We start from the raw sequence: 23,183 nt of genomic DNA on the forward strand, positions 1-23,183 counted from the left end.
TTTCACCCACCAGGACACAAGTGCCTACATCAGATCCAAGTGCACACTTGTGTCTTTAAAACAATTAATGTGGGAGGAGACGGGTAGAAACAGGGTTTCTTCAAGTACACCTGCCAGGGAGCAGGTTATGTTCACAGAGTCTGTTACCACGGTGACTGACCCAGAGTTTCAGTTACCTCTCTTTCTGGAACGGAAAACCCAGATTTTCCTTCATCTCAGGGTTAACTTACTCTGAGTTTTCACATAACCCGCTTTCTGGAACACCCCCCAGCTTGTCTGAAGGGTTATATGATATCATAGTAAATCATGTAATATCATACAACATTAAAAGGATTCATTTATTCTTAAGACTACTTGTCGCCGCCTGGAGAAGCTCTATAAAAAATCTGGCCTCACCGTCCACCATGAAGCCTACAAAGACCACGTTAGGTCTTATAAAGAAGCTCTCTCCAAGGCTAAAACAAACTACTACACCACTCTCATTGGAGACCAGCAAAATAACCCCAGAATGTTATTCTCCACCATTATCCTTAGTCCTCTCGATGTCCCCCAGCTTTCTGGTGCCCCTGACCTCTGTTCAAGTTCCTGGACTTCTTCTAGGAAAAGGTGGCTACCATTCACCAGCAACTCCTGGCATCTGCCACCACCCCACCTGCCCCAGTGCTCTCTCTCCTCCTTCTCTCCTGTGGACTCTATTTCTGTAGCTAAGTTAGTCTCCCAGGCAAAAGCCTCCACCTGCTCTCGGGACCCCATGCCAACAACTCTGGTGAAGTCTTCACTGCCTGCCCTATGCCTCCTCATAATGGAAATTATCAACTCATCCCTAGAATCTGGCATTGTACCGTCCACCTTCAAAACAGCTTCAGTTACCCCCATCCCCAAGAAGCCAGGTCTTGACCCAGATGACTTACATAACTATCGGCCAATCTCCAACCTTCCTTTCCTTAGCAAAATCCTGGAAAGAGCAGTTGCTGCCCAACTCCAGCAGCACATGTCCAACCATGAGCTCTATGAACCCCTTCAGTCTGGCTTCAGGGCACGGCATAGCACAGAAACTGCCCTCATGAAGATCACCAACGACCTCCTCATCGCTGCAGATTCTGGCCACATCAGTATTCTGATCCTCCTGGACCTTTCTGAAGCCTTTGACACAATCTCCCACACCATCCTCCTCACCTGCCTATCTGACTACCTTGGTCTCACCAGTACAGCACTCTCCTGGTTCCAGTCCTATTTAACAAACAGGAAACAGTTTGTCACCATTGGAGACTCCAGTTCCACCCCAGCTCCAGTCAACCAGGGCGTGCCTCAAGGCTTTGTGCTTGGACCCCTCCTCTTCACTATCTACATGCTTCCCCTTGGTCAGATAATTCGCATAATTCTTATGCTGATGATACTCAATTATATCTCTGCACCAAACCATCCACCCAGCTACCCCCACAGTCACTCGTCAACTGCCTACATGATTTAAAACTCTGGATGACATCAAATCTACTCAAATTAAACACCAGCCTGCGCGCAGGTTGTCGAGTGGTTAGAGCGCATGCCACATATGCAGCTGACCCCAGTTCGATTCCGGCCGGAGGTCCTTTGCTGCATGTCACATCCCCCTCTCTCTCCCGTATTTCTCTGTCTACTGCTTAATAAAGGTGTCTATGCCAGAAAAAAATCTTTAAAAAAAAATAAAAAATTAAACACCAATAAAACAGAGCTCATGGTTGTGGCCTCCAAGGTGCTGCTCCAGAAGGTTGGAGATCTTTTCCTGGACGTGGACGGCTGCACTATCTCCCCATCCACGGAAGTCCGCAACCTTTGGTGTCATCCTCGATTCCACACTATCTTTCTAATCACACATAAAATCCATTACAAAATCAGCTTTTTACCATCTCAAAAACATCTCCAGACTCCGGGCCTCTCTCTCTGAACCTGTGGCTGAGACCCTCATCCATGCCTTCATCACCTCCCGCTTGGATTACTGCAATGGAGTCCTGTCCGGGCTCCCTTCCAAAACCCTGGATAGGCTCCAGTATGTGCAGAACTCTGCTGCCACGGTCCTCACCCGCACCAAGCCCTGGCAACACATCACCCCCACTCTCATCCGCCTTCACTGGCTCCCAGTTAAATCACGCATCACCTACAAAATTCTCCTCCTGACCTATAAATCTCTCCATTCCCTTGCCCCCCAATATCTGTCTGACCTCCTCCACCCCTACACCCAGTCCCGGACTCTGTGCTCATCAGGCACACACCAGCTCTCCATCCCTCACACCAAAACTACAAACCTTTGGTGACAGAGCCTTCTGTGTGGCAGCCCCCACTCTCTGGAACACTCTCCCAGCTGAAATCCGCAAACTGACTTCTCTGGAGACTTTCAAAAGATACTTAAAAACCCATCTTTTTAATACGGCCTATCAGCTCTAGATCCAGCCAAATCAATCAACTTTTTTATTTTTATCTTTTAGTTATTTTTTGTTTATCCATTTATTCTTTGTTTTGTTTGTTCCATTTTGTTAAGTGTCCTTGGGTACCCTGAAAGGCGCTATAAAAATTAAATGTATTATTATTATATGCAAACATTTGATGACACACAATCTACTTTTAGCTACTTTAATTTCTGCTATAATAATATTTCATTACCTTTTATTACTGCATTTATTATTATCATTATTATCATTGTTATTATTATTATTATTATTATTATTATAGTTATTATTGTTATTATTATTATTATTAGGAAAATAGCATAGGAACCTTTAGATGGTCTGTTGTTCAGGGGCTCGAAATCAATGTAACTCACAACATTCCGCTGTTTCCATGGTAGTCCACCATATCACGACATTCAGTGAGGCGATAGCTAGCAAAATAGGCTTCAGAAATTAATATATATATATTGTGCATTAAGTAAGAGAGGTCTCTGCTTATAGCTACATACACTTCAAGTTTATTAATGTAATGTCCACTTTACCGGCTGAAAGGACGAGCAGGATGAACCGTTTTAACTCCACCGTCCCCGTAGAAGAATACCTTGGTGGGTGTGTTAGCTGTGCATTGTTAGCAGCCGAGCTCTTAAGCTAAATCCCTTTTTGTATATACTTTCATTCAACAGTCGAGTGCAATTTTTTCATCGTCCGTCTTATTCAGAGTCAGAATATTGTCGATAAATGTATTGCTTCCCAGATACCGTAATCATCAGTGCGTGTTTGATTATGTGTGTGTCTTTTTCTTACAGCGGACAGTAATGTGTTATTTTACCTGAGTGATGCAGTGACCCAGCTCCTGGAACATAAGGAGGAATACACCCAGTTTGGGGTGATCCGCTACTTTGCTGAATAGTATGTACACAAAATGTATTGGTCAACTAAATAACTGCGTGTGTAGGGAGGGTTCCACTGTAGATCTGGTAAGCAGACCTATTAAAACTTTTTAACATAGACTAAAATAAGCATGTTTTGATTATATTTGGGTCATTCCATACCTACTTACCTAGGCCTTCCCAGTCCGTGTCAATGATTTTATTAAAAGAGAATCATGTTAAAACTTATGTCAACCTTGCAAAATTCTATAGCTGTGCTTAAAATTCCTTTAACAATAGTTCATATACTTGAGTCGACCCCACTTCAAAACAGCTTGTGGATAGAATATGGTCAAATTTATTTGGTTACCATTGTAGTAGATTACTTTTCTTTGGTTTTATTGTGGGCAACTTCTTCTAAACCAGTACAGATAAATCTTAGCTCATTAACCTAACAATACACATTTGTGTATCCGAGCACACTTGTTGTTCTCAAACTATTAAATAAAGAATTAAGAAATATACATTGCACGCTTGTATTCTTTGTATATGTGATGTAGACAGCCAGTGATGCACATGTGCCTCTCTTGTTTTTGTACTAAATGTAGTTAACAACAAGATCTAATTTCTCTTTGACAGTCAGACTGTCATGCATCTTGTGTATCATTTTTAGCCAACTGAGTACATGAATTTAGTCGTGGGTGAAATTTTGCTTCTTTGTTTTAATTTGTGTGTGTTTGTAGTTTCAGCAGTGTGAAGAACAGTAACCACGTTCTCTTCAGGGAGTATAACTACATCAGGGCCACTCCTCATAACCGAGCCTCCTTCATCAGAGTCTTCTGGAGGTGCTACAGACAGATCGGCAAGAGTGGAGGTGAGCACCAAAAATTTGATGATAGTCGTTGTGACAGTCATTAAAAGTCCACCTTATTACAGACAGTTTAAGTGTATTAAAAACATGATGTCACATCATATATACCTTAGTACTCTAATTAGTTGCCAAATATTAGTTTATTGAGTTAGTCTTAGTTTGACTGGCATCAGCGTTATATTCCTGCAACTAAAATGACTTGTTTGTGTTGTTGTTCACCAGACTTATTGTCCATGCTGGAGTACAGGTCTCTGCTGCAGTTACTGTGTCCAGACTTCCCATCAGAAATAGTACAGAGTGCAGCCAGGTCAGTACACTGAGACACACCACAGTCAGCACATTGTACTCTCCCTCTGATGCATCTAAAAATATATATATGGTTTTAAAATGCATTACATACAATACATACAATCAACATCTAATAAACTCTCTAAAACTACAAATAAAGATCCACAATTCTCCATTTTTCTAATGGTAAATAGTATAGTAATAGTAGTAGTAAGTACCACCATTAACACAGAAGGGCCAACTCCTCACGTCAAGACTCTGCTGTCCACTTACATCTGAAGGAGAAAAATCATTCCTTTGAGTACAACAATGTAAAAATTTTGGCCAGAGAACACAGATGGTTTGAAAGAGGAGTAAAATAATCTATGTCAAACTGGAACAACCGTCTTTGAACAGCGGTGGTAGCCTACGACATTACTTGTCACCCACCGCCTATGAAGTACTGAGTTCCCTCCCTAGACAGCTTAACAACCATTCACACCTGGGCTCACCTAGCCCTAGCAACCCACATGAAGGCGAGTTGGGTCAACGATGCACAAGTGGCCCCGATGACTCAGAGCCCATATGTGTCTTTAATGACTCTGTAAGGACACTCCCCTCCAGTCAGTTAGAACTGAAGAAGCCTCTTGAATGAAATAGTTTCCAAGAATTACCATGACCTTGATGACTGCAAACCTTCATCAACTAAAGTAGGTGTATTAGTATTAAAGTGTAGTCATCATCATGTATTTGTACTGTGTTTAATGAAAACACATTACAACAGACCTAGTAAATTTATTATCTCATGGTCATTGTGCCCTTTACATTTAACAGTTAGTATTTATGTATTTATTTTCCTGTTGCATACCACTCAGACTTAGAATTTTTTTTGCACATATTGTTTTTTCTTTGATATGTTAGTTGGGTCCCTTAGTGATGCGCTCATTACTGGACTTCACCGGTTGAAAGTAAACTGGATTAACTTTTCTCTTATCTTTTCCTCAAGAATTGTTCTGATGGACGACGCCATAGATTGTTTGATGTCCTTCTCTGACTTTCTTTATGCGTTCCAGCTGCAGTTTTATTACCAAGGTACAGTAAAACTACTGTGGTAAATTGGTTGTTTGCAGTATGTCTGTAACCTTTCCTTTATGGTGGGCGTTTGCTTCTAATTACTTTTCAATAGAATGAAACTTTGAAGAGTAATTTTAAGGTGCAAATGTGTTGGTGATATTCCAAATGAAGCCTACTAAAGACCACTTTGTTGTACCAGTGTTAATATGTATGTCTTGACAATAGTTAGTCCATCATAGGGTAAAATTCTCATTGTTGAGAATCTTCGCTGTCCATAAGGCAGAGTGAAAAATGTACACTCTGCTGAGGAACCTTCTTGTCCATCACCATACTAGAACGCTCTCTGTGGTGAGATATCTATTCTGAAAATAATAGCGTTAATGCATTGATTGTGCAAAAGATGAAGGAGAGTGTTTGTTTTCAACACCAGCTGTACGAAATGATCAGTATTACTGAGACCAACAGAGACCAACATTCAACCTGCTCTCAATTAATCTTGGGACACTACCTGTGATTGCCACTTTATTAATTTTGTCTCAATCTGGAGGTTGAAAGTGACCATAATACCTCATACATACAAATTAATTTTCATAAATTACCTGTTTATTTATGTAAGTTTATACTTGGTCATTAAAGCTTTTTCTGATTTAGATTGTCAATGAACTACCAGCTACACAGACAACTAATGACTACTGAACACTAAAATGAATAAATAAATGTAACAGAAAGCAAATGTAGCCTGTTATCTCATGTGTCTGTAGAGTTCCTGGACAGTGTGTTGGTGATCTACCACGATCTGTTGTCAGGGAAGAGTCCCAACACTGTCATCGTCCCCACATCCACCTCTATTGAGCAGCTTCCCTCTGTGGCTGCAGATGAGAATGACAAGGAGGAGCAGCAGCAGGATGGGGTGGAACCATCCACTCTGGCTCAGTGTATCGACGCCCTCTGTGACAGGTTCAAACATAGGTAGGACACACATTCCAGTGATCACTCACTGGGACTACACACTCTCCAAATCTGCTGTTTGATATCATAACGACTGTGGCCTAGTCTAATGAATCATGTTTTCTTTTACATCACGTGGATGGCCTTGGGTCTTGCCATCCATGTGGATGTTACTTTGACATGTACCACTTACCTAAGCATTGTTGCAGACCATGTATACCCCTTAATGGTAATGGTATTCCCTGACGGCTGTGGCCTCTTTCAGCAGGATAATGCGCCGTGCCATAAAGCAAAAATGGGTCAGGAATGGTTTGAGGAACACAACAATGAGTTTGAGGTGTTGACTTGGCTTCCAAATTCCCCAGATCTCAATCCAGTCGAGCATCTGTGGGATGTGCTGGACAAACAAGTCCAATCCATGGAGGCCCCACCTCGCAACTTACAGGACTTGCAGGATCTGCTGTTAACATTTTCGTTCCAGATACCACAGCACACCTTCAGGGGTCTAGTGGAGTCTATGCCTTGACGTGTCAGAGCTGTTTTGGCAGCAAAAGGGGGACCAACACAATATTAGGCAGGTGGTCATAATGCTATGCCTGATCAGTGTGTATTGTGTGTTTGGGATGAGCTGAGCACTTAGCCAGAAACCAGTATCCTTTATGGGTAATGTAATAACAATAATGATTAAAACTGCAAGTAGTGATGAACGGGCCCTCGCAGTCCACGCGCGTCGGGCTGCGGCGTTGTCCGACTGCGGTGTTGTCGGACTGCGCGCTCACCTGTTACAAGCATGTCATGACGGGGAGAAAACAAGCAGTGAACGTCATGTCAATCGGATGATGTTTGTCAGACTTCCTGTGTCCAGTGGGTGGGTGAATGTGTAGATGTATTCAGGGCAAGACTGTCTACATTTATGAGGAATTTTGTAGAGATGGGGCATTGTATGTGGAAGTTATAAGGACTTGATGCTTCCGCCGTCACGCCCACCAGGTATGACACAGCTGAATGATTTCCATAACTTGTGTTCTTCAAGGCATGAAGATGATACTGAGTGAATGTGAAGACTGTGGTGTATAAGCTCTAGGACAAGATAGTTTTCAAAGTAGGCATGAATGTGTCAAAAACGCCGGCACACATCAAAATGGCTGACTTCCTGTTGGACTGAGAGTATGGATCCAATGGTTTTTTTGTGCGTCTGGTCATGATGAATGTGCCTACCAAATTTCGTCAGTGTATGTGCAAGTAGGAGGCGGGGCATCACAATAGGGGGCGCTACAGAGCCCACAGGTCACGACCACGCCCCATGACAACACAGATCTTTTCAGGGAGACTCCTTCTGCTTGCCTGAGAGATTTCGCCGAGATAGGAAATGGTATGAAGAAGTTATAAGGACTTGATGCTTTACGGCGAAGGATTTGAATTGACCGCTCCACTGCGGCCAGCAGATATGACGTAGGATAAAGATTTCCATAACTTTTCATCTTCAGGGTCAGAGGATGATACTGAGTAACTGTGATGTCACTGGTGTTACGTTTGTAGGAGGAGATAATTTAAGTACGAAGATTGGCAATATCTCAAAATGGCGGCCAAAATCAAAATGGCCGACTAAATATTGATGCAGAGATTTATTCGGGGAGACAGCCTCTACATTTATGAGCAGTTTGGTGTGGATAGGAAATTGTATGTTGAAATTATAAATCCTTGATGCTTGACGGCGAGGGGAAAAAATGGTTTCCACCGTCCCACCCACTAAAGTATGACGCAGCTGAAAGATTTTAATAACTTTTGTTCTTCAAGGCATGATGATGATAATTGAGTTAATGTGAAGACTGTGGTGTTTAAGCTATAGGACAAGATAGTTTTCAAAGTAGGAATGAATTGGACAAAAATGCCGCCACACATCAAAATGGCTGACTTCCTGTTGGACTGAGAGTATGGGCCCCCAGACTTTTTTGTGCGTCTGCTCATGATGAATCTGCGTACCGAATTTCGTTTGTCTACGCGCATGTGGAAAGCAGGGAAGAACATTAGGGGGCGCTACAGAGCCCGCAGGTCACGACCACGCCCAGTGACAATGCAGGAGCGTAATTTTCGCCGGATGTGACGTACATTCCAAATTTGGTGAGTTTTTAGGTATGTTCAGGCATCCAAAACTGCAGTCAAACTTGGAGAAGAAAATGTCTTTTCTTCCAATAACAATAGGGACCTCAGCCATGAAATGTCGACTAAAAATCAACTAATCGGGGGGGGGGGGGGGGGGGGGGGGGGGGGCTCTTGGTAGCCTTCCGCTTAATTAATAAAACATAAACATAAAGACTAGTAGTCTATGTGCTTTAGATTAAATCGTTTTTTACCCTATTATTTTGCACTGAAATTAATTAATTGAAATTAATTAATTAATAAACACACTCAAGTCTGGCTCTGGCAGCGTTTTGCATCACGTGCATCTGCGCAATATCATAGCCCATGTGTGGTCTGGGGGTATCTAGGGGATGCTGCCATTGCGGGCGGGTGCGCCTGCAGTTATACAAGATTATTAAAATGGACAGAGCAATATAACACAGACAAGTTAGCTTACCGTTTGTAGGTGATATGCCATGTTTGTAGTCGAGCTGTGATATGCAAACTGTTGTTTGCAAACTTTGCATTCGACTTTTCCGTTGTCTATTTTTATAAAATGCTGCCACACTGCTGATGTCTGACATGTTAGCTTAAACGCTTAAAAATAAATAAATATTTAACAATCCAACCGACTGAGGCCTTCTGGTCCATTCTTCAATCTGTTGTCCGTTTAATTAATGTCTGTAGTGGGTTGGGCTAATCCAAAATAGTGAAAACAAGGGGGGTGTTCTGAAGACACACTGTTACCTGTATACCTGTGCTCTGAAAACACCCCCATTAGCACTTGGTACTTTCCTCCTAATGAAGTCAAATGCCATATGCAGGACACGCAGCATTGGGATGGAGAGGACCCGCTGCGTGTTTACACACTGCCATAGCAGCATGTAATTAACACGCCAAAAATCGATCAGAATTTTGGTCGAGCCAGAACGTATCGACCAATAATTCAACCAGTCGACTAGGAGATTACAGCCCTAATAATATTGCATACCCGAAGACATGATACAGAAAACACCAACCAAATGAAAAACAGATACAGGGACATATCATAAAAGGGATTACAGGTTTTGAAGAGGTGTGTTTCCTGGGGATTTCTTAAATGTGGTTAGTGAGGAGGAGTCTCAAATGTTTTTGGGGAGTGAGTTCCAATAGAGAAGGTCCTTAGGTGAATTTGCTGAGGGACAAGGTGGAGGCCAGTGGAGGTTCTGAAGGACAGGGGTGATGTGGTCACAGGTCTGGGTGTGATTGAGCAGGTGAGTGGCAAAGTGCTGGATATTTTTTTTAAGTATTTTGGATGATATACCATAGAAGACACTCTTATACGGGTTGAACATGTCAATATCCAAAGTCATTAAAAAAGTTGTCCTTTAAGAAAATCATCAGCTGTGACCACATCTTCCTGTGCAAACTACTCACAGAGCTCTGACTCCTCCCTGATTCCTGCAACTCTGTTGCACTGCACACATGCACACACGTACACTGTCACAAGCAGTTCCTCTACCCAAGCGGGAAAACTCAAGTGAGTGAGAAAAATAAACACACAGACAGACAACTGTTGGAGGAATGCGCAACTTAGAAAAGTCAACAGCAGTCTGCAGGAGCGTCGCTAGGAGTGCAAAACATCCAGGGCTTTAGCCCCGCGTAGTGTTGCCTCAGTTACCCTGAAAAAGTAATCTGATTACTGATCACTCCTTAAAACTCATTTCGAGGCTTGATAGTACTTTGTTGCCAGCACAGGGTGAACAACAAACCTTAATATTCTCATCTTTAGCTGAGAGGAACTCAAAATAATGACTGTATTTTCAGCTAGAAAACGTGCATCTCTCTCCTCCCTCCATTGTTGTTGTGTGTGTTTGTGTTGCTGCGTGGTGTTACACGTGAGTTGTGCTCGTGCTGTGACATGTTGCAAACGTGACATCACTCCCCGAGACAAGAAGAAAGCAAAAATATACATTTTTACTAAAGAAAAAACAATGATAAGTAGGCTAACTTTAATCTGATTTCTGGTTTGGAAATATTAACGTGTTAGATTACTCGTTACTTAAAAAAGTGGTCAGATACCGGCATCACTGCAGATGCAGACAGTTTCTTTTTAACAGGGTCCGGGGAAATTTCGAAAATTTGGAAAATTGGGCTGTTTAAAGATACAATTTCAACATTGTTTGAGAAGGAAAGGAAGGCCAATCGTCAGGGTCCTCATCGTAATATTTTAATCACAAATAAAGCGAATTTTCCCTCACTAGGCCTACTGAGTAATGTTACGTTTAAGATATTATTGCCAAGACCTGCGCTGTGTGTGCATAGGCTATAAGAGCAGGTAGAACATTCCCTGTTATAATTTCTTGGCTTCATTGTCTATCTGCATCAGGCTTGCAGGAGGCTTTATGGTATTAAGAGACAAACATCGTCATTTAACATCGTCAATAAACCCACAAACGTAGCTAATCCAAATCTGCAGCATTTATTGTAATAAACCCACAAATGTAATACATTTTCCACCAGAGCCGCTGCCTACCACAAACGTAACACGCAATTTCCCACGTAATAACTGTTACATTTGCAGGGATTTCTTTGTGGGGACGTGAAAATCTTTATTGTATAACTTCCCACAAATTTAATAATACAATGAATAATGGTCGGGGTCGTTGTTGTTTGTTTGTTTACCTATACACCTACTAAAACTGACCGTGGGTGCAAAATCCAGCTGCTGACTCTCCGCTGTCACATAACGGATCCCCCGTGACCAAAGTGTCAGTTGGACTTCAGAAGAACCGGAATTCAACACCACTAGAACTGCCGTAAACGGTCATTTGGACCGCTAGATTTAAACTCTATAATCTGTCAGTTAAATACCCAACTGAGTGATGAATGCATTCATTGTGTCATGATATTTTTTTGAAAAATGAAATAACGAATTAATACCAAAGTGTACATTTTAATAAGATTAATTATAATTAAACTTGTTGTTATTTCGTTTTTTAAATGTAGGCCTATATTTATCAATATCCTTCGCACATAGTAAACCGTAATTATTGTATATTTACACACGATTTTAATAGAGAAAACAGAACAAGAAAATTAACTATTAAAAGTAACTTATTTGATTATGAAGCATTTTATTTTAACACTTAATAATATATATTAAAATAATAATAATAATCGAAAAAGCTGCAAACGAAGTGATCTAAAACCAAGACAAACAAAGAGTCGTTGTGATCACTGGTCACAGTCTCCGCAGATTACCTCCGCTCTCGTACAGTCGCCACACGGGCTTGTGGCATTTTAAGTGTCCGACGTTTGGTTCCATTTGCAGCTCTTTTGGACCGGCACTGCCTCGGTGTCTGTGTCAGCGAAGATAGCCAGTGGCGGTCTTCTATAACATCCTTGACCTGGCTGGGGTCAATGCCCGCATCTTATTCAAGGAGCACCAGCAGCAGGAGAGCCCGGGGGAAAGTCCTGCAGCAGCTGGCAGAGGAGCTGAGGGCAGAATACATGGAGGGGAAAGGGGCCGCGGCAGTCGGCACAAGGTGGGCAGCAGCGAAGCATACGCAGCAACAGCAGACACGGAGACGGAGGCAGTGCTGGTCCAAAAGAGCTGCAAACGGAACCACACGTCGGACACTTGTGTGGTAACTGTGAGGAGAGCGGAGGTAATCTGTGACCAGCGATCGCAACGGCTCTTTTTTTTGTTTTACATCAGCTCGTTTTCAGCTTTTTCGATTATTATTATTATTTTATTATCAAGTGTTAAAATAAAATATTTCATAATCAAATAAGTTACTTTTAATAGTTATTTTTTTGTTCTGAGTTTTCTCTATTAAAATCGTGTGTAAATATGCAATAATTACAGTTATGTGCGATGATATGAATATTGATAAATGTATAATTAAACTTATTAAAAAGTACACTTTGGTGTTATTTCGTTTTGTTTTGTTTTTTAAATATCATGACACAATGAATGCATTCATCACTCAGTTGGGTATTTACATGAGAGAATATAGGATTTAAATCCAGCGGTCCAAATGACCGCTTACGGCCCTATGTTGAAATCCAGCTCCTCTGAAGTCCAACTGACACTTTGATCCAATCAGAAACATATAATTTGACCGGATCTAACTCTAGGGTTGTGGAAAGCTCATTGTTATACCCTAACCAAGATATCGATCATTAAGATTAATTGGATCAGATCTGACTGGAATGAACCCGCCACAGTGGTAAACTTATTCCGTTCACCCGCCAGCACACAAACTCACCCGCATTTGGCGGGTGGCGGGTTTAATTTCCATCCCTGTTATAAACGCTGCAGTGGTACTAAACAGTAGGCTAATAGGCTCTGGTAATATCAGTGACGCATCGAGGGGGAAAGAATAACACTGATGTTGAATTTGCAACAAATTATTTGGACTCTGGTGACAATGTCGCATTTGAGGCTGCTGGCCGTTCGATATGCAGCCACATAAAAACCTTTCACCATTAGACAATTATATTTGAATTTTGTTTTATTTTTATTTTTTTCAAAGCACAGAGATCCGGGGCTATTCCCAAAACATCCGGGGCTGTAGCCCCGAATACCCAGGTCTAACGACGCGCCTGGCAGTCTGACCATGACTGTTGAGACCGTGGCAATTATGAGAAGTGGTAAGCACCACAAGAAGTATCAGTCTCTTAAGCAAACATACCCACTAAAAAATGACACAAAGGCATAGAAAATAAAGGCAGCTTTCTGCAATACCAACACATTAAAATTAATAATATCCAGGATTCTCATGTGTATGAGGAAGATCTGACACCAGCCCAGATCTAAAATTCTTGCAGGTGAAGCTAGAGCTCTATTCTCTCACTGAACAAGAAAAAGTGTGGGAGTGCATTATGAGAGGCAAAGAAAGACATTAAAGCTTCTAAGATGTGTTGATATTGTTTATCATGAAGATGGTTGAGACTGTTAAGATGTGAAATGTAGTTAAAATGTCAATTTTAGAAAAAATACATAAAAGTCCTCTCTATCTTCTAATGCAGCCCTTGTGCCACTCAAAATGAGTACAGAATATGTATTTATTATTTAAGTAAGTATTTTAAATACCCTCAGTTCTATGTGAAAATTGACAATGTTGCTGAAATATAGACTTATATAATTCATCTGACACTCAGTTGTTGACCTCATACGGAAGGTGAACTACTTGGCTTCAATATACTGTAAATGGCACTGAATCAAAATGTAAGTTATTCATTATGATGTTCTGGACCTTCAATGGAGGATATCTTCTCTTACAGGACCTTTTTGGATTTTATTTGCATAACCCTTTCCTAAGTTTTTGACTGCACGCACACACTCTCTCTCTTACAGACACACACACCACATAATTAATTAACATTGGATGTTTTTGATGGGAGGTCAGGAAATGTCCTTTTTTGTTTCTATACAAATTACACTCAATTACACAAATTACACAACTAAAAACTGTTTTCCTTGCCACAAACACAGCTGGGAGTTGTCACAAAGCCTCATGGTGTGGCACACCAGCCACAACACGGCAAAATGTTTACATTTAGACCCATCACTACTCAGAAGTCATACTACAATATTACATAAGACCATGCCCACAGCCTTCAACCACAGGAGACTCGAACGATTTGAGAATAAAAAGAGTCAGTGGTGCTAGTGATTGCCATGAGGCAGCCCTGTGCTTTGCAGCAGCTAAGCACAAGCAGGAGTGCTGTTGAGTGCTCACTACGCATATATTTGTTGTTATGAGTGTGTTTTAGCTGAACTGTATTTTCTGTGTCTGTGTGTAGTCATCCTCCCAGGCCCAGTATGAGGGAAGCACTGGGACAGACTGACAAAGTGTCTTACTACGACTTCCTAATCGGCTTGGTTAAACATGAGAGCATCAACCAAACTGTTGGTGAGTTCAACATTACATCTTACCATCACTACCATCACTACCATTACATACATACATATACATTTTAAACAAAATGTTAAAATTGCATATGTTTTAAATTTGGCTGTGAAAAGATAACATTTTTTAATCGTGATTAATCGCATTTTGTCCATAGTTAACTTGCGATTGATTGCAAATTAATCGCAAATTTTTTTGGCACATTTTTTTCTGTTCTAAATGTACCTTAATGTATTATTGTCATGTTCTTAATACTTTTAACAACATAAGAAAGGGCAAATATGCTTGCTTTATGAAAATGTTTATTCAACACAAAATCATGCAGGAAAATAAAAGGTAAAAAAAATATCCCCTTACCCTAAATGGGATGAAAAGATGGTGATGTCTGCTTTTGGCGAGGGTGGGCTCTTTGCATCTGCCATGTGTTTGGCTTGCAAATGATATTTGAGACTCGACTTGCTTAAATGGTAACTCATTTCATGTCGACAGTACGTGCAGATAACTTTTGTCCTATCAACCGAACCATCTGGACAGTGTTTTGAAAGTAAATTTGCCGTTCATAAGTCCTTTCTCCATTTCCTTTTGGATGTTGCGTTAACGCGTTATTAACGCGTTAACTTTGACAGCCCTAGTTTAAAAGTGTACAAATTTATATTTATGTGTATGAGTGCGCACAGTGATGATACATGTACATGATTTTATACCAGAGCTTAGAGCTGTGCGATATTACGATATATATCGTAGTGCGATATAAAAATGTTTACCGTAGGACTTATTGTATGTCTGTATGTCTGTCCACCTGCTATTGTGACGAGTAAATTTCCCCGATGTGGGATAAATAAATGTCTAAAGTCTAGTCTAAAGTATAACCCTCTGTCGTTTATATCGTAATTTTAACGTGTAGGCTACTTGTTTAGCACTGTTGCTACACTAACGTTAACGTACACTACGGTTGTGATTTAATACGGCGTGTAAAGCACAACTCAACGTCGGAATGACCATTGAATATCCAAATTTTGAGTTCAAAACAAGCTCATTGTATGAAGGCGAATGTAACTGCACCAACGCTACTGCTTTGTGGTAGGGTAGGATTTTTACATCACCCACAAGGACTCGTTTATGGCACCGGTCATGGAAGAGGAAAATAACATTATAATAATAACATTACTAGTAATGTTATTAAAATAACATTACTAGTAACGTTGCATCAGATGCGGATACAGAAGCAGAACCCCAAGAAGCCGAGCTGAAAAGGGGGTACCGGAATTCCATCGTTTGGCTTTGGTTTGGGTTTAAAAAGTCAGACACCGACCAGACAATGTGAATCTGCAAAACATGCCACCAACAAGTTGTTACAAGCGACTCGAACACATCTAATCTTTTCTACCACTTAAAGACACGACATGAAAAAGAGTACAGAGACAGCGAGAAGATGCGACAAAGCACTAACGTCACCTCACAACCACAAAGTGACGAAAGAAAAAAACACAAACGAGCCTGAAAGCTTGGAATACTTTTTGTTTACAAATTCTTATTTGTTTTGACAGTCCTGCAAAAAATCACGAATAAAACAAGAAAGTGCCATTCATTTGCCTTTCATTCACATGGTTATCAAAAATAGTGCTGAGATGTGATTGATTTGAATATATATGTGTGTGTGTGTGTGTGTGTGTGTGTGTGTGTGTGTGTGTATATTTCTAAGAAAAAATACTATATCGGGATATATTGTTTTCGGGATATAAAATTAGCTATCTCAAGATAGAACATTTTGTCCATATTGCACTGCTCTGGCAGAGCTGTAGACTTCAGACTGAAGGCCTTGACACACCAGGCTGATAGTCTGGCATTCCCACGGCTGCCAGTGACCGTCTGTGGCTGTAGTCAGTGCTATGTGTCCCACACTGTAGGCACTGGACAGCCCTTGTCTGAGGCTTGTTGGCTATCTGAGCATTTGTAATTGACAGCAACTTATCAGTGAGACAAATCACTCTGATTGGCTGCTCACTTTTATCAGACATTTTCTCAAATAGAAGTGGCTATATTAACAAGAGGGATCTCAAAAATGCTGCTTAATCATAACAGCTGCCCTTATATTGGCAAAGAGGTATTTCCTCTCACCAGGCACATTCTGTGCCAGCTGCAGTCTTTGTGTTGTGTTTAAGTGCAGCTTTTGGCTGAGACACAATTGACACAACAGTCCTTAACCCCTGAGCCTACCCTAACCTCAGCACAGCTAGTCCTTTTATGTCTGTTTGGTGTGTCAGGGACTTAAGGCCTGAATGAAGAGATAGATATTAACGCTAGGTGTGAACTGACAGTCTGGGAGCCATCAGCTTGTGATCAGATAACTCAGGATGGATGTTAATACCATGAATGGTATGAATTCCCTCTAAGACTCGACTCAAGGAATTGAGGTCTTGCAACTGAAGTCGTCTTCTGAGAATTTAGAGAATTAACTTGCTTGAGGCTTGATGACTGCAAGACTGGACTGGTGAACTGCTTCACTGTTATGAATAATAAATAACATAACCATGATACACCCAAATGCCTCTATAACTTCTTGCAGATCTAGTTTTAGCTGGCGACAGAATGGAATGGAAAATAGCCCTTACTGTAAAAAATATTTCATCCATACACATAAAAGCGTAGCTTGAATTGTTTCTTGCAGAAACAGAAATTAGTGATAATTTGTCTTCCCTCCTCTTTTGAACAAGGACAGAGAGGTGTGGCCACTTATTGCTGAAGGCATTGGCAATAAATATATCTATTAAAGGGATATTCCGGTGTAAGTTTAATTCATGGTCTAACACATCGTGAAACTGTGTTAGACTCCCTCTCGAGAGATAGAGTTGGCAGACCGCTAATTTACAGAGTTTTACCACCTCAAAAACGACCACACGACAACAATACACTGCAGTAAATGGATCCAAATATAAACCACCAAAATGCCACAAATAATGCTCAGAATAGCACCATACTTCAGCAACAGTACAAATAGAGTCTCAGCACATAGACTGGGGCATTAAAACTCCACTAGCTTAGCTGGATTTCTACTGAAAAGCTCATAAAATGTACCACTCTTCCTGTTGCTTCCTGTTGATGGGAAGTCCAGACGACTCGATTACCGAGTGCAGTAGAGTTCCGTGGCTCATGGATGAAAATGTATGATTATGACTCCATGGAAAAGCAATCAAAGTTCATGTGTCTTACCTGCCTGTTTATAACAGTTATTATTGAGAGCGGACAGTGAAAAGAACGGAATCGAGCACTTCTAACCGCACTCGGTAATCGTCGTGTCGGGACTTCCCCGACCCGGAAGCCGATGGAGGAGAGTTGAAATCTGTTTTTAGTTTCCCAATAGAAATCCAGCTAAGCTAGCAGAGGTTAGATGCCCCAGACTATGTGCTGAGACCCTATTTGTACTGTTGCTGAAGTTTGGTGCTGTTCTGAGCATTATTTGGTGGCTTTTTGGTGGTGGTTTATATTTGGATCCATTTACTGCAGTGTATTGTTGTCGTGCGGTCGTTTCGGAGGTCGTTAAAACTCCATAAATTAGCTGTCTGCTAACTTGATCTCTCGAGAGGGAGTCTAACACAGTTTCACGGTGATTTAGACCATGGATTAAACTTAGACCGGAATACCCCTTTAAAATGTTTTTGTATATGTGCTGACACACCTGAATAATAAATGATTGTAACAGTCTGAACAATAAATGTGAAGTAAAAACCAAAACGATAAGTTAAAATAATTTGATAAGAATTCTCGGGGCTCATCACTGCAAACCTTTCTCATGACACAGAGTCATTTGAACCAATACAAATTTAGGGAATTTTCATGAAAAGCTTTGGGGCATCATGATGCATTTATAGGGTATTTAGGTTATATTTGACTTCAATAAAAATTAAACATCACTAAGGGAGCACCACCCTTAAAGATGGGAAGTGATAAACAATTCAATGATTCAGTCTCATAAATAAATACTGAACTGTCAATTTGATTAATAATTAACTTCATAACTAGTAAAGTCAAGAAATGTTAGAGTAGAGGTTGGGGACGTTCACACTTGTACAGTATTGAATACAAAGCGTGTCTGTTCAAAAGGTCTTGCAACCTAAGTAAAATGCGGAAAAAGATGTGGAAAATGGCAAAGATGCTATATGGCTGAGGCAGAGGAAAGAGAGTATGAGATACTGGTGCCAGGTTAAAAAAAGGTGGTTAGTTGCACGCAGAGGTCCTTTGTCTTAGTCACTTTGTTGTGTGGCAAAGCCAATTATCAATAACCTGACTACACAGAGATTAAGACCCTCACAGTGAACAGACCACATAGATGGAACACATGTGTATTACATTAACCAGAGTTAAACACTCCTGTGCTTAGCCGTGCTATGCTATACTGTCTGCTATCTTGTTCAGTGTTACCAGTCTATGAAGAAAAGGTTTTGGTGGCTCCTTAGCTAATGCCAAGCTGAGGAAAGTTGTTGCTCCAATGTTGAAAAGTACCATCCTGCTGTGCAGTGTCCAATGAGAGAAGGTGGAGGAAACTGGTTGCTCCTTTCCTTTGCATGGGTAGCAGCTTTCTGCATATTTGCTTGTGTCCCACTCTTTGTGAAGTTAGCTGATTTTTGTCACAGTTGCTGGTGCTAATGGAGCTGGGGTACTAGCAGGACCTCGCATTGCTGCTTTGGATAGAAGTTTACAACTCGGTTAGAAGACCTAGGGGATTGTGGTGAATTGAGTCCTTGGCTCCACTTTGTCACAGAGATAGAGCAAGTGGTCTCTCAAACAATTTGATGCAAATCCCAGAATGAATGAATTCATCTTTGGATCCCAACAACAGCTTTACAAACCTGAATCTTGTTTTTCTGCAGGGGCATTACCGAGCAAGGCAGAGTTGCTCATTGACCCAGAGATGGACCAGGAACTGGACAAACTGTAAGCATATGCACACACACACGCACACACACACACACACACTCACACACACATATCAATTGGCACAGACAGTATACCGTATACTACACAGGATAACTGTTTCTTCTTTCATCTGATTTTGCTGTCCTCATTTCTTTCCTTGACTGACCATTCACTTCCTGTCTTATTGGTTTTCTTTTGTCCTCTTTTCTCCTATCCTTTGTTTTCTATAAATCTTCTTTCTTGTCCCCATGTTGTCCAGAATTGCCCAGATCTCAGTGAGTCCTGGCAGCAACAGCAGTAGCAGCGCTGTGGGGGGGCTGAAGGAGGTGCAGAGGAAGGCCTCCCCCAGGAGGAACATCCATCACAGGAGGAAAATGGAGGTGGAAAGTGATGGTTCCACAGAGGAGACGGACTCCTCTGAAAACTAACCTCTGACCTATCACCACTCTGTGATACATCACCTTCCATCTTAAGTCCAGGACACACTGTGGCTGTATGGTAATTGTGAAAAGTTTCCTGCCCATTACTTTCTATGTAAACCTACACACTAGTAGTGCATAAGAGAACCCTCTATCCTGCTATCGTTTTCTCTTTGTCCAGTAAAGCACTGAAGGATAAACAGAGTATCACTGAATGCAGGGCAGATGGTACTACTGTGAATATGTTAAAGAACTGTTAAATAATGTATTTCCTCATTCCTCCTGATCATAATCTGCACAGTGAAAAGCTGAAGCATGAACTGCTAATTTATTTATTAGTTTGTTATTGATGAATAGAACAGCATTAAGGTTATGTGAATGTGATATGACATGTATAACATCCTTACTCACACTGTGATTAATTAAGATATAACTGTGATTCCTTATAAAGATGATTTCTCTTGTTCACTTACTCAGTGGTATATATTACTGATGTTAAGTGGGAATTATTAGAATGTATGTCTGTTTTCGACAGCTCAGGTGTACCAACCCCACACTTCATTATATGCACACAACTGAATAGACTGATTATCAGTGTCTCCCAAAATGTCATATCTCACCGTTCCCCCAAAAAACTATTGCAGTACAACAGCGACAAATATACGGACCTTTGTCTTGTGGCTGCAGGGGGTCAGGTTTAGGCACTAAAAGTTCTTGGTTAGATTTGGAAAACATGGTGGTTTGGGATAACATAACATGTTACTTCTATAACGTCAGATATAAATGTACCTGTTTTGTTGGATTATGTATGTGAAGTAAATTCACCATGTCACTGTTGACTTCTGGTCACTCATTAACACTTGGTGGTCTCCTGAATCAAATCGTGTGTTTGTTGACTTTTAGCTCTTTATTCTCCTTATCCTCACTTACTCCTTTGCTGCAGAAATAATCACTGTAGCCACTGGATTTTGGCGTCTCACAAAAAAATTTAAACACAGGTCGGAATAAGCTGCTTTTATTTCTAACCTATATAGGTTAACCTATTTTTCCTGGAGAATGGGCTCTACAAATGATGATTGGTAAACTGACCTTCATCTGAAAAATCAGTGTCCCTTTAAATCAAACACGTAAAAGGTCTGAATGACACAATGATCCCTTGCAAACTAAAAAAATAAAAGGAGGCCCCTTGTGATTGTATTGGCAGGAGCAGTCTTCTGTCTCAAAGACAGTGTATGGATGCTTTTCAGCTATCATTCATTTGTTAACTGATTTGACTAGTTGGATGACAGGGAGGATATTTGATGCAGTTCCTTAATTTAATTGTATGGGACAAAACCAGAAACATAGATTCAATAATCAGGCTAAAAACCATCAAAAACCAATGTGTTTACTGCGCTAGTGTCTTACATTCTATTTGATTCTTACTAAAGAACATCTATTCTGAGTGCAGCTGTAAACGCGATTTATTGACAAGAATAATCACCATCATCATCAGTCTGTGCATCTGTGTGTCTTCATTTAACAACATCGATATCATGCGGTGTTATACCCAGGTTTAGTCAAACCAACAGCATACATTAATAACTCCTATACAAACATACATACATACAGTATCTATACAGGAAATATAATATAATATAATATACATATATATATATATATATATATATATATATATATATATATATATATATATATGTATATATATGTGTTATATATATATATATATATATATATATATATATACATATATATATATATATATATATCTATATGTATATATATGTGTATATATATATATATATATATATATACATATATATATATATATATATATATATACATATATACACACACATATATATGTGAGTCATTTACATTAGATCCCCATGGTGTTCCTCATGGAATCACAACAGTGGAATACATGGAAAGGACACTTTCTGGTGGATCAGAACAACTTCCCGTTGTGCACCTCAGATGGCCAGCGTGGAAATGAACATGATGACTTTTTTAAGCTTTTTCTTCCAGATTGTCATTGACTGTCATGCACTTTAGTGTGCACCTGTATAACTGTATAATCCATTAGAGTGAATTTCTTGTCTGCTTTTGATGTAAAATTTCTGCTGCATAAGTGAATTCTGTTGATACTATTAAATGAATGGAAGACAATGTCTGGAAGTGTTTTTTTTTTTTTTTTTTTTTTTGTCAATAAAGACGTTTGTCATGTTAAGGGTTTAGCTGATACAGGTTTTGGAGACAGATACCACTACGGTCAAACATAAGCTGCATGCCTTGTATAGTATTCCATTGACCATTTACATGACACACCATTAAATGTTTACCATTTTTAAATTTTGCATTCTTATCCTCCCCAAGCTATAAAAGCAGCAAGATCATGGGACAAAAATCTCCACAAAAATAGCAGCATAAACTATTAAAACTACAATCCTAATGATTTTTATTCACACATACAGTAGGGGTTAAACAGTCTGAGGCCACTAGTCAAATTACTTGTATTTAGCATTTGTTTTTACTGGACTACGTTTTCATTAAAAGGGTCATATAAGTGTAACAATTTGCATGAAAAGTTGAATCATTGGACTGTCCAAATGTCCAGCTCGCATGTAACAAAGTCCAAGACAGTCAGGACTAGTATATCGTTAGGATTTTATCGATACCGATACAGATACTTATCGATACTACAACATGTAATTTTCTTTAGAAAAAATAAAGGCTTTACAGGATGTCAAAAGATTTAACCTTTTATTACCACAAGGTAATAATAAAGCTTCAATAGAACAGAAGCTATGCAATTACAAATACTCCAGAACAGATAACCAGGACTTTTATATCTGGCGGATGCCGGAGCACGACGCAGCAATTAAGCTGAATTTAGCACCGAGCAGACAGGAAGTCAAGACCCAAAATATCAATATAACATCATGTTACTTTTCAAAATAAAACAGTCCGTGTTGACACCAGCACACAAATCTAAAAAAAAGAGACAAACACAAGCTCTTCTACTTATCCTTCGGTCGGGAACACTTACTGTTGTTGTTTTTATGACACTGTGACCTATAACTGCGGTCGCGAGTGATTATGTTATTATAGCGGAAACACCTCGGCCTTGCGACGCCAGCTGTCTACCGTACTGTGCCATGACTGACTCAAAACGCAACCGGTGGGGGTTACCAGATGGCAGACGGCGGAGCAAAACCGGATCGGAGCCGTAACGCAGCGGACAGTATCCAGGGGAAATTCGGGGTAAACAACATCACCAAACACTTGGAGCATAGTATGAAGCTAAAGGAGTGGGTCGTATTTGATTGCTATGACAAAGCGAGTGAAGTTAGCAGCCTGGCTAACGCTAAAGACTG

General features: G+C 40.3%; 1 protein-coding gene across 1 annotated transcript; it reads left to right on the plus strand.

Annotated features, from left to right (window-relative positions):
- Positions 1-2,800: 2,800 nt before the first annotated feature.
- On the plus strand, positions 2,801-20,682 carry cstpp1 (centriolar satellite-associated tubulin polyglutamylase complex regulator 1). Its single transcript, XM_030426954.1, has 9 exons — positions 2,801-3,028; positions 3,230-3,332; positions 4,036-4,166; positions 4,386-4,470; positions 5,437-5,522; positions 6,266-6,473; positions 14,367-14,476; positions 19,342-19,405; positions 19,647-20,682. The coding sequence occupies exons 1-9, from the start codon at positions 2,953-2,955 to the stop codon at positions 19,813-19,815; spliced, it is 1,032 nt and encodes a 343-aa protein (XP_030282814.1). The 5' UTR covers positions 2,801-2,952; the 3' UTR covers positions 19,816-20,682.
- Positions 20,683-23,183: the final 2,501 nt, after the last annotated feature.

Source organism: Sparus aurata, chromosome 8 (genome assembly GCF_900880675.1).
Source record: "Sparus aurata chromosome 8, fSpaAur1.1, whole genome shotgun sequence".
NCBI lineage: Eukaryota > Metazoa > Chordata > Actinopteri > Spariformes > Sparidae > Sparus > Sparus aurata.